The sequence below is a fragment of the Cucumis sativus genome, chromosome 6 (genome assembly GCF_000004075.3).
Source record: "Cucumis sativus cultivar 9930 chromosome 6, Cucumber_9930_V3, whole genome shotgun sequence".
NCBI lineage: Eukaryota > Viridiplantae > Streptophyta > Magnoliopsida > Cucurbitales > Cucurbitaceae > Cucumis > Cucumis sativus.
The window spans coordinates 21,670,147-21,685,292 of record NC_026660.2 but is presented as its reverse complement, the minus strand read 5'-3'; the positions used below and the strand labels follow the sequence as shown (position 1 = coordinate 21,685,292).

The 15,146-nt window shown below is 27.5% G+C and overlaps 1 protein-coding gene across 1 annotated transcript; it reads right to left on the bottom strand.

The window, feature by feature from the left end:
* Nucleotides 1-564: 564 nt before the first annotated feature.
* Nucleotides 565-2,757, bottom strand: LOC101214793. Its single transcript, XM_004140097.3, has 8 exons — nt 2,625-2,757; nt 2,466-2,531; nt 2,275-2,372; nt 2,130-2,167; nt 1,931-2,018; nt 1,614-1,823; nt 1,435-1,500; nt 565-895 (listed from the first exon to the last, which is right to left on the bottom strand). The coding sequence occupies exons 1-8, from the start codon at nt 2,653-2,655 to the stop codon at nt 719-721; spliced, it is 774 nt and encodes a 257-aa protein (XP_004140145.1). The 5' UTR covers nt 2,656-2,757; the 3' UTR covers nt 565-718.
* Nucleotides 2,758-15,146: the final 12,389 nt, after the last annotated feature.

Sequence of the window (15,146 nt, the reverse complement as noted above, 5' to 3'; positions counted from 1 at the left end):
GTCTAATTGTTTGGAGATAGTTAAAATATTGAATTTTGTGACAATTGAAAGTATTTCTAAAATGCCTTCCTTCCTTAATTCTCCAAGGACTTGGGACAATGGAATAAGAAATATATTCTTCTTTCATGTTCGACAATAACCAAAATGTGTCAGCTCACATCTTTGGAATAAGAATGCATCAAACCCCCTATCAATTTTTTTAGCTTTTTTGGTTTTGTTGGTGGTAAAGTTATTTCTTGTGAAAAAATGAAAAAAATATTCTTAATATATTTTCTAGTCTTTTTTATGTTTAAAGTAGAATAGTATTTGATATTATATTTGTTTTTTTTAAAAAAAATTATTTCTAGATTAAAATGTTTCGATTTGAAAATTTCATAACATAGAATATCGACTCCTAATTAAAAATCTCAAAATGTCCATGTCATTACATCTACATATCATATAGTTTTTTTCATAAAATAAAAACAATAGCATCTACTACATAGATAAAGGTTGAAAAAACAAAAATGATACCACAAGATTCGGTTTTGGAACAATACAAAAAAATTAAAAATTAGCTCCTTATTGACAAAGACAAGAAATTGATTGAAATCGATCAAAAAGTATATTTTCATATACTTTATTTATATTATGCCATTTTGTACATTCATTGACACCCTGCTAAGGGGTTTATACATTTGATCAAACTGACCACATATGTACAAAAAAGAGAAATAATTTAAGCACCAACAGTTGCTGCCATATGAATTGAATCAACATCGTTTCGGCTCCGATTCATCATTTCATCATCACCATCCAAATCTGTATTCATCCATATCTCTGGAATCGCTTGTACTAGATTATGCACCGTCTCCACCACATAATCCGCTTCCTTACTCTTCACTGTCTTCCCCACCTTCAACATAGTACAAATTACATTTTTCAATGAAATTCATACCAAATATCAACGATCTCATATTACAAATTTGTGATGGACAATATTTGTTAAATTATCTTTCAAATGGATATTGATGACGTGGCTCCACTATTTAGATGATGATGTACTTTCCAAACAACAAACAAAAAGACGCCACGTGTTGTTTAATAAAAAATATATATCTTTTTCCAATTAATTGAAATAAATTGACTTTCCAACACACACACACAAATTACCAATTAGACAGCTTCTTGATGACTTATAAAATTAAGATTATTTGCATGTGATTGTCAAAGTAATAATTAAGCATTTTCATAATTTAAAAAGACTTATGATCAATTATTTGTTAATCATAAAGAAGACAGATTGTTTCAATAGATACCAACTCATAGCAAAAGAAAAGATGATGTTAGATTGTAATTTGTACCACTGAAGTATCTTAGGTCGAGTTAAATGTTAAAAAATAAAGCTTTGATTAGCCTTAGAATGAACTGTTTTTAAGTATAGAGAATTGTTACCAAAACAGTACGAAGGGCGAGGGATTTGCCGGCAGCAATGTTGCGGATGTTATCGTCAAGAAACAACTGCCAACGTCAACAACACAAATCAACAAACAACTAAATGAATGCGTCTAGTTGGTCACTGACTTTTCTCACAAAATATCACAGATTTTACTTTTGGCAAAGACGATGCATACCGTACGACGAGGGTCAACATCGGCGACATCAAGTGCGATTCTCATCGCGTCCAACGATGGCTTCAAAAGGATCGGAAACTCATTTGGTCGAGTCGCCTTTGGAAGATTTGGGTTCATTGTCTCGAAGCATATGATCTTCTCAAAACAACCCTCTAACCCAAGTCGGCTTAGCGCTTTCGTTGCGTGGATCATGTCCGAATTCGTAAATATCTACCGATTCATCAACAAGTAACCATCAACATTAATTTTTTAAAAAGTAACAGAGGAAAGTGAAATAGATTTTTTGTTCTAAAAGTGGTAACCTGAAGTGAACTTACGATTTTTCTTTGAGGAATGGAGAGTAAAAGGCGACGGAGCTGAAAATCTTGTTTGATCCGATCGTACGGCAACCTCCCGTGCACGAAACTATCAACCCATGACCAAAAGAAAAGATAAAAACGTTTATATTCAACAATTATAGCTTCATCGCTTGTCTTTTTCCTAAATAAAAAATAATAATTTCAATAAAAGTCTTACCCATGGTAATCATCGGCTTTGATGTCATATCCCAATGCCTGTACACAGGATCAAACACACAAATAAAGAAAATCAGCACACAATTTAGAGTTATGCTTGTTTCGTTAATGAAGATTTAAATTTGATCAATGATGATGAGAATTACTCGCAAACCAGCCAGAGTACTGCCGTATGTTTTAAAAAGCTCTGTTCGAAGAATGGGAGCTTGGGTTTTTGGGAATCCACATTTCTCAATCAGAAAATCTGTCAACAACCCAATTTCAATACTTAAATTAATTTAATTATAGACTAGTGGTATAATGTTTAAGAACAAAATAGAACAGTTGTTTGAGAGACCTTCAATATTTTTCTTGCAAGCAGTAGCAATTCCAGTGTTGAATGGGTACAGAGTATCATCTAAATCTATATGAAAAAAAGAAAAGAAAAAACAGAGTCACAAAATCTTGAACCTTCAAATATCGCAAATGGAGAAGGAGAGGAAGAAGAAGAAGATACCAAAAATGAGGCAGTCGAAAGAAAAAGCCATGATTGAAAAGAGAGGTATAGAAAAACAGAGAGAGCGAAGAAGGGAGAGAGGAGAAGAAGGAATATATATAGGGAAGGACGGAAGGGATAATGCGCGTGGATAAAGACGAGTGTAAGCATGCTGACTCAGACTCCTAATTTTTATTTATTTATTTATTAGTATTTTAATTTTTTTAATTTAACCCACCCCTATTTAAATACTATTTTGGTCTCTATACTTTAATGTAATTTTGGTATTCTTTTAAAACGTGGTATTTTTAATTCATTTCTCGTTCAAACATAACTTTATTCTCTAAAACTTAGTATTAGTATAAATTTATACAGTTCGATTTTATAATTAGGGATTAAAGTATTCTTAAAAAAATTACTTTTTTTTTTAGTCTTTCGAATATGTGTGTTAATTTAAACTTTTTAAACTCGTTTCTAAAATACCTAAGTACTAAGAAGATACATCTTTTAATATTTAAGGACAAAATGCACCTATTTTTCAAAGTTTGAGACAAAAAATAATTTGATAAAGTTTTGATAAGGTCTCACATTTTGTTGTATTTTATTAAAGCCACCTAACTTTCAAATATATATTAAATCAAAGGTATTCGAGAAAATCAACATTACATAAGCAACTTACCTCATATTCATTTAGGGTTTGGTTTAAAATGCATTTGGGTTAAATATAAAAATGGGCAGTAAACTTTGAGTTCATCCTAACTTTGATTTATATATTTTTCTAAACTCGGTTGGTTTTGTTAGGTTAGTTTTGGCACACTTGATCAAAATAGATTGGAAAAAAAATATACCTCAAGTTAATTATTAACGATATTCTCACACTCTATAGTACTATTCTACTAAATTTTGTTTAAAAGCTTTTTTGGTTGTATTTCTATCACATATTTTCAATCGATTAATTTTTTAAAATACATCAAACCGACAAAATCATGTGTTCAATTTTAATTATTTTTGTATCACATATCCAAACAACAACAATATGGGCACATGTGGCAAGACATTGACTATTCAATTAATTACTTTAAAACATGTGTTCAATTGCAATGCATTACAAAAATAATAATGTCAACAATAAATTGTCAATCAATGTCATTGATAAAACATATAAATATCTATAAATGTTTATTATTTATAGAATATAAAATTTTGTTATACATTGTGTTTTTTTTTTTCTGTTAAATTTGTGATAATTTTTCTAATAAATTTGTAGGAAAAGGTATAATGAGGGTGTAGAATTATTAGCCAAATTTTGTATGTCATAATATATTTAAAAGTAATTTCTTCGATTGGTATTCTAAAAGACTAAAGAACTTTTTTAAAAAAAATGTGGATTTGGTGTGCCGAGTTGGAACGGGGCCCAGGCCACGCGGTTTGATGTTGAAGGTTGATGAAGGTTAGGTTTGGACGAGATGAACCTACGCCGTTTTGAACCACGTGTCCAACTCGGACCTTTTGGACGAACCATAACCACCCACGTGCGCCCTCCCAAACCCATTTCATTTCTGCCTCTTCTGCTTTTACCCATATTGTATTATTTATTATTATTATAAATTTAAACGTTGAAAATATTTGAAATTAAACAGTAAAGTAATATTTTATAGTGATGTTTTCAAATATAGAACGAGTGACAAAAAAAAATTGTAGAAAAGGAGAGAAGAATTGTGGTGCATGACATAAATATTTTGTTGTACTATCCATGAAATTTAACTAATTTAGTAAATATTTTAGTTTATTTTATTATTTTTAAAATAATTTTCTAATTATTATTTTATGCTTGTTCGTTGAAATTATTTTAAATTTTAGTTCATCCTTTATTTTTTTTTCTTTTTAATTAATTCTATCTTAATTTTCACCTCTTAATAATTAGCTCCTTTATGTCAAATCACCTATTAAACATTAAATTGACTAATTTACAATGTATCCCTAAAAGTTAGTTCTAACATGTGAGTTTGAAGGATTTGATGAACTTTGAAGTGTATTTTGATGGAAGGAGATTTGTGCTTAAATTGACTAGATTTTATAGTTTTAGCACCATCAACTCAATTTCGTATACATTTACCATTTCAAACGTGACTTTTTGTTTTTACTTTTCTTTAAAGACAAATTATTGTAGGAAAACTATTTCAACAACATTTTAAAGAGTCATTTATTTTGTTGAAATTGAGTTGTATTTGAATTGTTTCATTGGCCTTCTAATAGAATAAAATGTCAAAGTATATGAAATTATGAGATTATTCTAAAATGTTTGAAAATTTTTAAAGTTGTGTATACCTCTTTTATTATATGAGTTTTTAAGATTTCTATGTTACTATTTCATATATTTATTTTCATAAGAATTTTAACACAATATAAGTTAACTTGTTTAAAAAAATTAAAATTCAATATATATAACATTCATAGCCATAGATTTGTTATTAAATTACTAACTAAACCACACTCCAATGTTATATAAATAATTGTCATAATGAGCACAATTTTTATATTATCAACTCATACATTTGATCTCCTATTTCATTCATTTGATTAAGTATCCACATATATACATTTACAAGTAGGAGTATTTTTAAAAATAAAATAAAACGGTAAAATATATACACTCAAACAATTTCGAAAACAGAAAAAGTTCAGCCCACAATGAAACAAATACAAAAAATGCCTCTATCAACTTGCGATTAATTGGCACTTAGTGCATGCAATATATTTGATACGCGATCGTGTACCAAGATTGTTTAAATTTTAAAAAAAGATTTAAAATATGTCTTTTATGAAATTAGTTCCTAATGTTTAATAGTCTTTTATGGTAATTTGACCTAAGTATAAACATTGATAGTATAAGACAAATCAAACACAATTTTGCATACAAACGTTTATAAAGAGGTCAAACAAAACATGTAAGTGTTTAGATTTTAAACTCATTTTATAAAAAATGTATTTTAAAAGAACTTTTTTTTTCATACGCAATCCCAACCGACTTTAAGTTTGATCTTTTAAATTTGTATAGCCAAGTGTAAACGGTTGTTTTCAATATTTTTTGGTACGTGATCATTTAAATTTGTGATATCCTCATGAATATTTTTAAAATATTTTAATTTGACATACAATCTTGAACAATTAAATAACATATTAAAAATATAAAAAAATAGATCGAACCAAATAATAACTTTAAAAAAATGGTAAAAGAATAGAAAAAAGATCATGGAAAGAAATAACAAAACTGAAATATTTTTTTAAAAATAGTCGACTTCATGCAATTTTTAATCTTGTTGGTTATATTTATAAAAAAATTTGTTAGAAATAATAGAAACCAAAATAAATAATGTTTAGATTATAATATTAATGTGGAATATACCATAAACATTAAAAAAACCCAAAAAAGAGACAATATAAAAAGAGAGAAATGAAAACAAAATCCAAAGCAATCAATCTGATAAGATGAAAATTTTAGAAAACAACAACATATAAACTTAACTCTTATTATATTATTGCTTCACTTATCGATTATCACTAACTCTCTTGCTTGGGACGAGGTGTTAGGGAAAACGAAACCCTCCCTTGTCTTTTCATATATATTTAGCAATGACGTATTCATAAAATAATTGAACTTATTAAAGTAAAACACATTCTTAATTAATTGCTTTAACCAATTAAGCAACAACTTTGGGTCTTCCATTATTAATTGGCCGATGTGACGTGGATTGTCACCTTATATATTTGTGTTACGTAACCCCATCGCTATCCTTATTAAAACTTTTTTTAAATATGTACAAAACTAACCAATAATTTGATGGATATCATGGAGTGTTTGCGACAAGAAATTGATTATTCAAGTCGAGTTACAGTGAAATAAATATGTTTGATGTGTAAACTAAACAAAACTATTATAGTTAGCAAATCAAGAGAATTTTAAAATAGTCTTAACTTTAGCTAATTGAAAATTAGCAAATAAGTTATATATTACTGTCAACTACTATTGTTGTTACTGTTTGTTTGTTTATTTATTTTATTAAAGTTTTCACTTTGTTTATACCTAAATCGACTTAGTTATAAATTTATACGTTATGGTTTATGATGTATATGTAGCTATAGTGTTTTTACACTAAGATAGCACATATATAAATATAATAATGTCAACGTCAATCCAAAGTTAAAAGATAAACTATAAATTAGGTATTTGAACTTTCTAAAATTCTTCAACTTTAAATGACTTAGGAAATAAAATTTCAATTTTACAATCTCTCATAAACTTCCAAATTTTGTATGCATATAAAATTAAATTTTATTTCAATCCATAACTATAATACATTTAATTTTGTGTAGAGTATATTTTAGAGAAATTTTAAATACAATTTTTTTTTGGTTGAGTAACAAATATAGAGTTTAGATTTCAAAATGGAGAACTCCATTTTTTTTAATCATCAAACTTACTAAATATTTATCTCACAAAATGAAAAATCAAATTGCATGAATAAAAAAATAAATGTATTTATTTTCCATCTCCAAAATTGGTAGATGATGGAGTTGAAAAATTGTAATAATTTTGGTTATTGTGAGTTGAGATATAAACAAATTAAAGAAATTGAAAGAGTAGTTGGATAGACAGGTCAGCAACAACAATTCCAACATTATCTCTATTTGCAATTATTTAAATTATATTATCTTTTCTTTTTTTCTTTTATCATATTTAAATACTTTTAATTGGCCTCTTTTTATGGGTAATTTTAGTTAAGTTTATGACATTTTTTTAAAGTCATAAATGTATGGATGACTGAGCTGTCAAATAAGATAATAATAGAGGGTAGGAGAGGTGACGAAAAAATGTGAGAGATTTGAGTTTGAAAAATACGTTGATTATGACTTTTGTGTTTGAACAACAGATTTTATAGAATAAATTAATAATTTTTTTTGGTTATTTATCAATTTAAGTAACGCGATGAATTTGAGTCTAATCATATGAAAAAAATATAGAAGCCACGTAATCATTAACAACGTGAACTAAAATAAGTTTTATTTTTTTAAAAATAAAAAAAACATTCATTTTTAAATGTTTAAATACTAAAATAAAAAAACATACAAAGTTGAGGAACTAAATAATATCTAAACCTAAAATCCATTGTTGATATACTCTTTTACTAGTGTTATAGTCGATTACTGATAAGCTTCGTGACTTAAATTTATCGATATTCCTAATTTAACAATAAATTTATAAACTACGTTAACATTTTGAAGAAAAAATCATTTTTAATCTCAAAACTTGACAATGCACCTCAAACTTTGACGATCGTAGTAATATAAATCGCTTACATTAAAAATGGTTGTAATTTAAACTTAAAAAAAAAAAAGAGATTATCGAAATTCAAAATTTCATTTTCCACAAACGTAAGAGAAAATAATTCACATTTCACATCCAACATTTCCATAATTCAAATAAACAACGGAGATATTTTCTCTAAAAAAACAAAATACCCAAATAAAAACAAACTAATATTAATTCTTGTAGACAAGAATGATAGACTTTTCTTTCTGTTTATTTATTTATTTTGTTTTGAAAAAGGAGATACTAAGGAAATTGATTAAAAATTAAAATTCTATTTATATGTTTTTCTTTATTGACATATTTTAGTATTTTATATCCTCACCTCAAATTTCCAATTCATCGTTCTATCCTTACGATTAGATTTGACTTTCGCTCATATCTTTGAAATTGTTCCTATTAGATCATGCACGGTCTCCACCACATAATTTGCGTCCTTGCTTTTCACTCTCTTTTCCACCTTCATTTAATGATACAACACTATATTTAAATTAAATTACAAGTTTAGCCTTCAATTTTTAATTTTGCATACCTATTTGATCTACAAAATTTATAATTAATAAATGATATTTGAGGGCTTGAAAATATTTTATTTTATTTTACTATTTTAAAAATGTTCCTCAAACCTAATTAGTTCCCTTTATAAAGGTCTGTTTTTTTTAGAAATTTTAAAAATGACAAAAATAATTAAAGAAAAGAAAAAAAAGTTGAAAACAACTCCCAAACAAACATGTCATCAACAATAATTAAGCAATTTCTTTATTTTTCAAAATAACAATAATAATAATTATTATTATTTTAAAATATAACAAAATTGTTAATTTTTTTATCATAATGGACAATGATAGACATTCATTAATTCACTTTAATGTCTTTTGCGAGACAATAATAAAAATCTATCCGTATCAGTAATTTTTTAAATTTTGTAAATATTTGAATTTATTTTAACATATTTAAAAATGTTCGTGATAACGACGATGATAGAACATATTCTGATTCGAACCTTCGATATTAATCAATGTTCAAGACTTTAGAATGAATATCTTAACAATTTCCCATACGTTCATTGTTGGGGTTTTAATTTTGAAAAACTAGATCTATCAAAATTTATTTTAATTCTAAATTTCTTGTTTTGTTATATCAACCTAACAATTAACAATAAGGCAAATTTGAAAACTATCAACATCATTTTTAAACTTCTTTTTCTTTGTGAAATTTATTTAAGAACCTAACTATTGTACTTTCAACATAGAGGAAGTAAACTTGGTTTTCAAATAAACCAAAACCAAACGTTTAAATTGTTACAAGAACAAGATCTTAAACCAACAAAGTTATAAATAACAAATGATTTTTCTTAAAAGATAACAAATTTTAAAATAATACGTGGAATGTGAGGATTGAACCTCTAACTTTGAATTTTATATTCGTTCGATTATGCTTACTTTTGGAGTTGGAGAAATAAAAGATTCTACTTTTATATTGTATACTAATTTAAACGAGAGAAATTTAACATTATCTATTTATGTATTAAAAAGAAGAAAATTGTATCAAATGAAAATAACATTTAGAAAAAACAGTCAATGACACATTTTTCTTTTCATATTGCGAATATGACAAATATGACAAATAATTAGTGATATCAAACCGCTATTAGAGGGTTAACTCGACTTTTAAATTTGCTACTTTTTGCAACTTATAAAATGTAATGACATAAGTTCTATTATCATAATTTCTTTTACTATTTTTACAAACGCCCCTTAACAATTTTACAACAGTCACAACGACATGTATATTTCAATATTAATTTTGGATATAATTATACTAAAAACAGTTTAAAGTTTCAATATTCATATCGTTCTTTTTTCTTCACACTATTTCTCCTCTCTTTCTCTTGTTGAGTTTTAACCAAATATTAGCACAATAGTTATCTACATGGAAAGATTAAAAAAAATAATAATAATTTACGAGTGTTCGAATGAAAGAGAGGAAGAAGAAGGAAGAGAAAAAGCAGAGTTTATTTACGAGTGTGATTCAGACCATAAATATGAAACATCATAATCTAACAATGAAGATATATTTGAATAGAAAGTCAGGTTGTTAGGGGTTATAATTATTTTGAGTTAATTTCTTTAATTAGTATTGATTTCTACTTATTGTATACTCTACATATTACAAGTTCATTAGTGAGAAGTATTAGATAATCTAATATTAATTATATGCTCATATAATTTAAGTCGTTTTTGGGTCAATCGATCATCTAAAACGTCTCACATTTTCCCACATTTCTAAAGTTTTTTTTTTCTTTTTTGGTTTATTTTCAAAAGTCTCACTATAAAGATCAAAATTAAAAGCCCACAAACGAGTCCCTCATGCAAAAGAATGGGCTTGAGATCATTCATTTAAAAGGCCAAATTTCTGTCCAATATTTGAACCACAAATTGTTTAGGACCTTATATTGAGTTGATCACAATAGTCTTGCATATTACAGTTTATATGTTATGAATTATAATTGTTTGTAGGATTATAAGCTTAGACAATAAAAACATGAAAAGAATCAATTTCCTTTTCATTTAACTGTCTCCATGTCGCCAAATTCCAATCTTTTGTGTTTTCATCCCACATATCCTTTATAGATGTGTGTTGTACTGTGGATAATGCAAAAAGTGTAGAACGGGAATTAGACAAAGGAGATGTACCGAACCAATAATCGCATGCTATGCCAAAAAGATTATTGATCTTCCATCTTATCTTAGTTTCAAACCAATTTTTACCCTTTAGAATTGATCTCCATGGGGCCTTTGTGCTGCTATACTTCCCTTCGATAGGCAGTTCACCGAGATGGAATTTCTTGTATTTTGCATCAATGACTCTTTTTCAAAGCGGATTGTCTTTGTTATGGTAACGCCATAACCATTAGGCTAGAGAAGAGTACAATATTTTTATATACCAAGTTTATTTGATTGATTACCAAGTGTATTGCTATTAATGTCAAATAATTACTATAAAAGTGAGTATTAAAAAAATACAAATTAGTCAATAGGGTTTCTTGAACCTAATTAGGGAACATTTTACCATTTGGCTACAGAAGAGTAAATGACAATTTTAATTACCACTTACCTATTTACTATTATTGATAGTGTTTAAGTATTTTATGTACACATTATACTATATTAAAAATGTGAGATTCTTGAAAACATTTTTATATTGTAAATATAATTATATAGGTAGATATTAATAACCTACATGTATAGGTTAACAATCTTCATATAACTCTCTCTCAATTCTATGTCGTAACATTCATCGCCTTGAATTCCATAATGTAATTCATACGATGACATATCCTATAAATAAATATGTGTGATGTTTTTGTAAGATATACCACAATTGAGTTCAATTGTCTTTTCTTCTTCCGCTCTTCTTCTTTTTTGTTGTTTCTTTGTTTCTTATTACATTTTAGACTAAATTATCCTCTTTAATTTTAACTTAAGCTACTACCCTCAGATAGTATTAGTTTCTTAAAATAACAATTTGAGTAGAAATTATTTTAGCTAATTAGATGTAAAATAATTTTAGAAAGTTAAAATAATTTCTACTCAAATTGTTATTTTAACAGGCACCCAAATGATTGAGTGAGCTATTTATGGCTAGCTGCTCCTCCCATTTCAAGTATGGAGCCCCATACATTTCTTACAATGAACATATACCACAATGGTTGGTCCACATCCAAGGTTTATTATTATTTATCTTAAGGAATACCTCTAAGCTTATGTTGGTTAATGCCTTTTCTTCAAATATAATATAATGAAAGATGGGAAACTAGTTAGAGAGAATGTCAAATAATTATTCTGTCAATTATCAACATGATTAACGAGGGTTCAAAGTTGGGAGCATGAAGAGTCATGCAAGTGGGAGCTAGGGAGGTGAGAAGCAATGGAAGAAGATATCTCTGTAATGTACAACTGAACATGAGAGCGTGGAGGAAGGAGAAGTACAGTGAGATGAGAGGAGGGAAGTTAAGAACCCTAACGTGTCAAATAACCTTAATCTAATATCACACTGATAAAAATTACGACTAAACAAAAAGTACATCATATCGACGGATACAAAGAAATTGCTGTAACGAAATTATAAAGTACTAATCAGAACAAAAGCACCCCACAACTATTAATACTGATACATCATTTTCAAAACTGTCTCGGGACCTCTTTTGTTTTGTTAGTATTATTTTTCTTTTGTGAATAAGTCTAGCTATAGTACGTTTTCATAGTATGTAACAGGTTTGATTCCGTTTTTGGCTTCATGATATAAATTTTTCTCAACTTTTTATTTTTCTTTATGGTTGTATGTGTGGATGTAGGGAAATTGTGTGGGTGAGGTGGGTTCACTAATATCTTATCAATATTATTGATAGAGTGAATAATATTGAGGAGTTAGATGCTGAATAATAATCTCTATCAAATATTTCAATCTCTTATTCTTTCTTTTATTTTCTTTTTTAAACTGTTATTTGATTGTTCCAAATATAAAAAATCATGATAAAAAATTACAAATAATCTTTAAAAAATTGTTTAATTTGAGTAGTCAAACTTAAACTAACTAAAACAATAGTGTACCAAATAAAAAACGATCATCTATCTCCAAAAAAATCTTTTTAAAAATTGTTGAGATTTGTCTACCCAAATTTAAACGATAGTATACAAAAAATCTTGAAAAAATCGTTTAGATTTACCAAATGTAAACGATCGTGTATAGTAAAGAATATAAGCTTCCAATTAATAACAAGACATTTTTTATATATTTCATTGTGGGCCTGTGGACTTTTTTTTCGTTTTCGAAATTTTTCTATACAGTAAAAATATTAGACATCAATATGAAATTAGTTTTTTTTTTTATTATTCAAAGAAAGATAAAAGATCATTTTTATATATTTAAAGAAAGATAAAAAAAATCTTCTTTTATATAGAAAATATCTTTTATCTTTTAGAAAGATTTGTTTTGTACAAGAAGAAATTTTCAAAATCTACCAAGCATCTTTCTCCGAGTTATAAAAGAAGAAGACATTTTTCATTCTCTGCATTCTTCAAAGACGTTTCCAAGCCACAGTTCTTGAAGAATAATCTTTGCAAAGGTAAGTTTATTATACCCTTTTAGATATTATATGAAGATTGTTTGATATGATCTTCATATACGATGTATGTGGGATAAGAGATTTAAAGAAGACTTAGTAATTTGATATAGGATCAATAACTTCTATATGGGAGCCTAACCATCTTCATTAGATTCAAATACAATCTAGAGAGAGTGTCCTCTAGATTGTTGAAGTGTTATACTCGTTTGAATCTTAATAAAATTTGCTTATTTGAGCTAGAAAAGCTCTCCAGACGTATGTGGATTCATCGAACTGGGTTAATAAAGCTTTTTGTGTTCTCTGCGTTATTTGTCTTTTTGCTCTTTGAGCTATTCCTCTAGTTGGGTTAACTAAAGTAACGCTACAAAAAAATTATTTCACCTTTTCAATTGGTATCACTGGTTTATTGAGTTTGAAATGGTTATCGATCAGGGAAGGGAAGTTGGGTCAACAACTCGTCCTCCAATCCCTCCAATCACTATTGCATTAAATATTAATGCCTTTGATTAACTTTATATTAATTTTAATTTTTGGGCATGGGGCTTATCTCTAGTCCTTTTTGTTCTCTTGCTTTATGTACTCTCATTTCTTACATTAATGAAGCGGGGATGACGAGGGTGTTAAGGAGTATCCACTTGGTGGAGATGTCCAATGCATCTACTGATCCATAAAATAAAAAAGATAATTGAAAACCTGTTTATTTTGAAGACTTATAAGATTGTGCTCTTTTGTATTATTAAATATTACTTTTTTGAAATTTTGATTCTTTAAAATTCAAGAACAGAGCATATTCAAATTATCACATGTTGTGCATAAAAAGAAAACTAATCATACTTTGTAAAAGAGAGAGTTTGTTACATTTTTTTTACCAATATGAAATTAGTTTTATTTTATTTAAAGAAAAGTAAGAGATCTTCTTCATCTCTATGATCTTTTAATTTAAAGAAAGATAAAAAGAAAAAAGTTCTTATTTTTATATAGAAAACATCTTCTTCCATAAGAAATTTTCAAATCTACCAATCATCTTTCTTCCCATTATAAAAGAAGAAGCTGTTTACTATTCATTCTTCGAAGACGTTCTTCCCATTATATGAAGATTGTTTGATATCTTCATAGTCGATGCATCCAAGATAAGAGTTTTAAAGAAAGACTTAGCAATTTGATATAGAATCAATTACTTTTATGAGGGAGCTTGGTCATCTTCATTAGATTCAAATACAATCGATCACATTATAAATAGAGAAACTAAAAATAATATTTATAATTTAAAAGAATACTAGATTTAGGGAGAGCCTTATTTGTTTAAGATCGACCAATTGGGGATCTCTTAAAATAATGTTATTAAAAAAGGACCAAAAACTATTTTAGTATCAAAATTTGAATATGTTGAAAAATAAAATAAAAAATTTAGAAGATTTTATTTGAGAGAGAAAAAGAAAGAAAGAGATGTGAGAGTGTCCTTACCGCAAGAGCGTTGCCGGTGGGCGACGACACTGGACCGCAGGGTTGTCTCGACCTCTGCAAAATGTAATGAAGAAGATATTTAAGTTTTTCTTTTTCTTTTTTTATTCTCTAAACTAATAAATATATATATAAAGCCAAAGATTTGTTGTTTAACCCTAAACCCATCATACCAATACGAATTTAGATTTGGAATCCAAGCACACCTACTACTTTAGTTTATTATTTGACACGATATCAATTAGTTCTCTTGTATATTACTTTAGTGACCAACAATGGATGCCAGTTGCTACGTATAAATTTTCTTCAAACGAATATCTTTCTTAAAGTCATGTGCATACACTTTCAAGTTACAACCCTATCAAATTATAATTTATATCCAAATGGATACCAAAATGTACATGATACACATATCACTGTAACTAAGTTCTCTCCACGTTTATTTTCTCTCACCTAGTTATTGAGATAATGGTGACATTGCTGTAGTTATTGCAGCTATAATAACAACGATAACAAATATCAAGATCTTCTTAACTTGTGGCTATGAAAAATGACCCATTTGACTTGGCCTTATAAATAAGCCACA